Raw genomic sequence first — 6,357 nt, 5'->3', positions numbered from 1 at the left:
AAATTTAATATTGAAACTAAAATTATTTATTTATTATTTTGAATAGATACTGCAAATCCCCAGTTAAATGTGGGGGTTTCTTCTTATATAGGTTCAGAAGTCCCATTCATGTCAGATGACCAAGAAAGTGAACTATGTTTTCCTCCAAATTGTTCAGACGGTCCCCCTTCTTTGGGTGATAAACAAGTTAGTAATGGAGTGTTTGCTGTTAAATCGAAACGTAACAAAGTTACCAGATCGTCAGGTGAAAGGAAAAAAGTAAAGATGGGGAGCACATCGGCGAGGGGCCGACCCCGAAAAACGTTTGTCACCATGTATCATAGTCAGATAAGCGGCGACAAAGACACCATCAAAATCCGTATCAAGAAAAGCAACGCAATCACCCACGTTAAAGTACGTTATAAATATTTCCTTTTTATTAAATAATTTTAAAGTTTCATGCCTTAAAAAAAAAACAAACCCGTAAAAAGTACAATCACCTTCATCCCTTTTATTTTCCAGACTAGTGGGATTAATATTTGCACAATAATTGTTATTCTAGCAACCTTTTTTTTTAATTTCATTAATAACTCTTGTCAAACCATTTTCTTAACAGAAATTCAGTTTTTTATACTTTATTAGTTACCCAGCAAGAAGAAAAGTGGACGGCGGAAAAAACATAAGACAACATCCGACACGGATGCCTCTGATCACGAAACAAGTCGCAAAAGAAGTCGATTATCTCAAGAGATCGAAGCGGACTTGGTAACGAGTACCCAAGAACCTCTAGAGCAAAGTACATGGGGCAAAGACATGCCCGAAGAATTGCTGACAAGAATATTCAAAGATGTTTGCCATTCCGACGGTTGTTTGCCGGCCCTTGTTAGGTAGACTACAACCACTTGTTTAAACATATTTCCTTTTATGTATTGTACTTCTTTTTTTTGAAGGTTGTGTCAAGTGTGTAGACTCTGGCAGAGGGTTGCCCTAATTCCTACCTTGTGGCAGACCATTGATTTAAACTGGGTGAAGAACAAATTCCGAACTGACCACAAATTACACTGGTTGATACAAAACCGTTTGTCTCATTGTGAAGACTTGAATTTGGGTATAAAATTACGAACATGTAGTATTAAACTTGTGTATTAAAACTGTGTTTCAGGTGAATGGAGAGTTCGGGATGTACAGAATGTCATTTTAAGCCTTAGTAGAAATTGCCCCCAGCTTGTTAGTTTAAATTTGAGTGGTTGGAAAGGTCTAATGGCTGACCATTTTAAATTACTTTCATCAGAATTTCCCAAATTGCAACGTCTTGATTTATCATCAATAAGTGTAAGATTTTTTTTATTTTTTACTACTGGATAAGAATAATGGTGATATTGCAGTTATTAGTAGAAAATTATTCAACCTTTAGTATAATTCGCACACATTTTGTAAAAATACGGGTTCCTCAATATAGAAGATGTAAGGGTGTTTTTAATACCAATACTTTTCAAAAATTGGGCAGTATTATACATTAATTTCTTGTTTTACTTTCGGTTTGTTAATATATTTCTTAAAAGGTTTTCTAAATAGTTTATCTAAAGATTCAAATGCCAGTAATTCTTGTTTCAATATTTTATGTTTTTTTTTTTCTTTTATTGTAGGGATCTTCGTTAAATTCCCAGCCGTTGGTCCACCTCGCTCAGACCATGGGCAATCGTTTGACCCATCTTGTACTCGCTCATAACAAACTTATAGGTTTCACACTAATAATGACCGCTTTATCGGTAAGTTAGACTTTTATTAGTTTCAATTTTTTATTTAGGTAATCATCTTTTTTGCCAGGAATGTTGTTCTAACCTTCAACTGCTCGACATATCGAACATTCGGACATTTTCACATAATACAGCCCTGTTGCGAGTCGAACGGCTCCAGAACGGTTGCCCCAAGCTTCGCGTGTTGCGCATAACCAATAGCGAAATATGGCTGGCTCCTGCAAGCATACCAGAACAGGTACGCAATAAAAATAATAAAAAGGATAAACTAATTGTACTGTTTTTCATTTCTGTCTAAATTGTAGATGTCATCGCCGGGATTCCCCAACCTGGAGGAGTTATCTTTAGCTGGTTTGGAAGCTCAGCAAGCCACAGCCAGGACTATAGACAATGATGGCATCGAAAGGATCTTGAAGAACAGTACCAAATTGCGATTGCTTGATGTGCGGGGTTGCATTCGACTCACTGACTCTGGTCTTGTAAAAGTGCCGGCTTGGGATCTGGAACATCTCTTTTTAAGCGGTAAGTTTTTATAAAACGTAATGTACAAGAATCTTTAGTGGCAGAAATATTTGCAATACATTTTTTTTTCAGCTTGTTACGTTACAAGGACGACCAATTCTGGTTTAGAATTAATTCTTCAAAAGTGGAGCCACAGTTTGTTAGAAGTGGATCTGGCCTGGTCGACTGCAACGGAATCACTCGACGCTGCTGTTCTTGCCCTGGCCGAAAAGGGCGACGATTCGCCCTTAAGGTATATAAAAATTATGTTTTACAATTAATTAAATAAATGAATAGATAATATTGACCTGCAATTTTTCCAGGAATTAGCTATCATAAATGTATTTGTAATTATAGGATCAGACAAAGAAGTCAGTAAAAAATTATAGACTTTGTAAGGTATCATTATAAAGGGGTGGCTATGACGAGCTTTAAAAATTGTATTTTGTTTTTTAATGTAAGGGGTGACGTAATATTTGTAAAGGAAGTCGCTGAAAGTGGCTTAGCGTGACAAAAGGGGGGTGGGGTCCAAGAAGATGAGATTCTGAATGATATATTTTATGGACTACCCTTATGGTAAACCGAAGCTGAAAATCACCGGTAATTTCCCTAAACAGTAGATTCTTTTCTATTTTCGAGATTCTACTGTAGAATTCTAACAGTACCTAATTTTATTAATTTATTATTTCTGGTTTTATAGTACACATTTATGTGATGTCACGGTTTTACGTCAATTTTTTAGTCATTTTTATAAATTGTATTTGAAAAAATGCTAATTATGTATGTCTAATCATTACTTTGTTTACTTTTTATTAGGGTCTTAAACTTGTGCGGTTCGTCTGTAAGCCTTGACCCGGTGAAAGCGGTGCTGACAAAGTGCCCCCAACTTCATTCCATTAACTTGCAGTCGTGCAGAGCATTGCCTCGCGGCATCAAGCGTCTCTACACTGGCAGGGCGGCAGTTGCCGAGTTACGCCGTAGTTTGCAAGACAAACCAAAGACCGAAACGGATGACGAAGAAAGCAGCGGAGCCGGAAGAGGAAGAGGTGCCACCAACAACGACGATGAATCTGCAACAGGAGGAGTAATAACAGGGGCGACAGGCGATCAGCTAGTGACCGAACAACATATGCCGATTACATCCACCCATATGCCTTCATCGCTTTATCCAACATCAGCCGAATGACAACCAAACCGCAAACACGAGGGTGAAGGGAGCAGCAGTGGCATATGTAGAGTGAAGGACAGAAGTGTGTGAGTGGTGAAGGGAAAATAAAGTGGGCAAAAATAGGGAAGAAAATTGTAGTGAAAGTACCTGTTCATGTTGTTCTACTAATTACATACAATGCTTAGGTTGGTAGCCGTAGTTGAATTGACGCCAACCAAATGAAGAGTCGGGCACCATCACCACCACCATCTTACCGTTGCTTCCCACCCATCCTCTTCTGGCTGGTTAACTGAAAAACGCCTTCACGACTTGCTCTAGTCGCTGGCGATGTAGTGTTGTTGTAAATACATACTTCTTGTTTGTGACTGATTGGGAACGAATCAGAAATAAGAGACAGGAAAACGGGAAACTGTATAAAGGCGAGTTTATTATTGTTTTTCCCACATATTTTTATCTCTTTCTCTTACTAGTTTCTTCTATTTAATGAAATCTCTTCTTAATTTTGAATGCAAAAAGTCACGTTTTTATCTGGTCCTTTTCTTTACAAATAAGTAAATTCTGCTTTTGTTTTTTAACAAGTTATTTTCATATAGATATATTCAAAATTCAACATATTCCATTAAAGTTAAAGAAGAAAGTAAATTAAAAGCACTGTTAATTAATTAAATAAAGCAATAAAGATAGAAATTTTAAACAAGAAAAAGTTGAAACGTATTATGTTGATCTTTAACAGATAAATTTTATTTATTTGTCTAGTTAAATATTGTTTTAAATTGAACCTAATGGTCTTTCATTATCAGTCATAAAGAAATGACAAAGAATCGTTTCAAAGTACAAAAAAAACATGAAGAATCGGCAAAGTAATTCTAATGGTCCCATTTAGATTTCATGGCAGGGTACATGATTATTAAATTTACTAATTTTTTTCCATTGAGAAAGTAAATAATGGAATAGTTTTTTTTTTAGTTTAATGATTTATTAGAAGTTAGGTATTTCGATTATCCCGTAATGAAAAGGAACTAAAGTATTATTTTACACAGAAATTATGCATAAGATCAATTTGAAACATAAAATGGGACATAATCAATTGCAATTCATTGTCTTTAAAATTAAAAGAAAAACATTTGGAAAACAGCTTGTGAACGAAAAGGTTTAAATTTGCTGAAGACAACGGAGTGGAAGTTGTTGTCTTTTNTTAAACGCGCTCCTTATGATGGGTAACTTGTCACCTGTAAGCAAAAAATTACTATTAAATTTTTCATGAAAACCTTTATATTTTAAGATTATTTTATTTTCATTAGGGCTTAAAAAAGCACGCAGTGACAATGTTCGAAGTGGGAAAATTGTGTGATGAAAGTCTGGATAGTTTCCTTGCTGAATTAGAAAAAGTATCAGTATTAGATGCAGAAGGAGAAGGAGAGGCTCGACGTTACTTTGTGCATGCCATTATATTACGATCGACTGTTCTGGCCCTTCGTAAACTGCCCAGTACCGGACTGGACCTTATTAGATTAGAAAGTTTGCATTCCTTGGACGAAACAGTTAAGAATCGGTTAATACAAAAGAAATACAAGTAAATATTTCGTTGTAATCACACAATTATTTTCTTTAATGTAATATTCCTGTAGATTGTTGGTTTCAATGGCTCCCTTAAGTAAAGAGGTTCGTCCAATTTATAGTTTATCCCCTCCTCACTTAGGACCAGCCGTTCCAGAGATAAATTCTATTTGGTTTAAATTTTTCATTTATCATATGACTGGCTATGGACCGCCTTCTCTATTGTTAACAAAAGGTTTATATGACACGTTCATGTTCTTTTAAAAATGATTTTTAGCAAGTGCCTACTAAATTTTTATTTATTTTTTTTTTCTTTTCTAGGTACAATATTAAAAGCACTGCCAAAAATGTTCTTGGGTTTTACAAATTTCCTTGTTTGTACATGGCTTCACGAACCTGCCGTATTACCTCTGGCGAATTTTTCTCATGTAAACGCTGCATTACAATATTCTCCGGTGCTATTACAAGCCTACGGCGTCCATCAACCTGCGAAAACACATATCGTACCGTTTCCGTTTAGGCCAGACACTCCTACCAAAGGTCAAGGTATGTGTCAATATTTAAAATTAAAATTACTCACAATAAGTATGTTCGGTTTTTATACAGATTTACTTTCCAGGCGAAGCAATAAGCACCCATTTAAAGTGGCAAAATCATCCGGCCGTCAAGAATCTTTCAAATTTTCTTGACTTGAAAAGCAATTGTGGTTATTTGACTTTTGTAAACATTGGGGTCCCAGACTTGGGATGTTCTAAACGTGAACTTACTGTACGATTAAGAAAATCTTCTCAGTATGAGAAACTTATAGTCGATTTTAGTATTAAGAATCAATTAAGGTACAGAGGAAATTTGGGTATGTACTTAAATACATTCCAATTTGTATCTTTCTTATAGCATTTGTTGTGTTATCATAAGTAAACATGTAATACTATTCGTCGTTCAGTCGTTTATTATTACAGTGCTTATCAGTATTTAATTATTACATTCTACTGTTGTTAAAGTAAGCACCTACAAAATGTATTCATAAAAGGTACATGTATTTATTACTTTTTGTAGTACGCCATGTCCTTAAGGATGAAAAGCATTACTATGAGAGGCTTGTTGCAAAAAGTAGGGAAAAGCTTATGCTATTCCCTTATCACTTGGCAGACATGATTGTAAAAGGGCTGAGGATCACTCCATTTAATTATTATATTTCTGTTATTGAGAGATTAGTACAAGCTGAAAGGAGTTATGATACACTTCCTAACTTCACTGCAGCTGATTGTAAGTTAAAATAAAATCAAATTGTAATCCACATAGAAGAAGAGTCAACATTTCACTAATCTGTGTTTTTTAATTTGATTTTATAAATTGTTATTATGTTAGTATATTATTATATTATATATTTTTTAG

The 6,357-nt window shown here is 35.0% G+C and overlaps 2 protein-coding genes across 2 annotated transcripts in view; both read left to right on the top strand.

Moving 5' to 3' along the window:
* Positions 1-50: 50 nt before the first annotated feature.
* LOC108738776 (F-box/LRR-repeat protein 6-like) lies at positions 51-4,024 on the top strand. The gene is made up of 9 exons (XM_025974663.1): positions 51-393; positions 622-866; positions 930-1,087; positions 1,142-1,311; positions 1,626-1,748; positions 1,807-1,974; positions 2,042-2,258; positions 2,331-2,490; positions 3,054-4,024. Exons 1-9 carry the CDS (start codon positions 109-111, stop codon positions 3,421-3,423), a joined length of 1,896 nt encoding a protein of 631 aa, XP_025830448.1. The 5' UTR covers positions 51-108; the 3' UTR covers positions 3,424-4,024.
* Positions 4,025-4,606: 582 nt separating this feature from the next.
* The window catches only part of LOC108738813 (protein FAM91A1), a 9,043-nt gene continuing 7,292 nt past the window's right edge, over positions 4,607-6,357 (top strand). The window contains exons 1-6 of the mRNA XM_025974669.1: positions 4,607-4,636; positions 4,707-4,978; positions 5,034-5,197; positions 5,284-5,508; positions 5,582-5,815; positions 6,019-6,228. Coding sequence (XP_025830454.1) covers positions 4,616-4,636; positions 4,707-4,978; positions 5,034-5,197; positions 5,284-5,508; positions 5,582-5,815; positions 6,019-6,228 — 1,126 coding nt within the window. The 5' untranslated portion in view covers positions 4,607-4,615. The remainder of the gene's footprint in view (positions 4,637-4,706; positions 4,979-5,033; positions 5,198-5,283; positions 5,509-5,581; positions 5,816-6,018; positions 6,229-6,357) is intronic.

This window comes from Agrilus planipennis, unplaced genomic scaffold (assembly GCF_000699045.2).
Source record: "Agrilus planipennis isolate EAB-ADULT unplaced genomic scaffold, Apla_2.0 scaffold197, whole genome shotgun sequence".
NCBI lineage: Eukaryota > Metazoa > Arthropoda > Insecta > Coleoptera > Buprestidae > Agrilus > Agrilus planipennis.
Note: the sequence above shows the minus strand (reverse complement) of the source record. Positions and strands in the feature narration are given on the sequence as shown.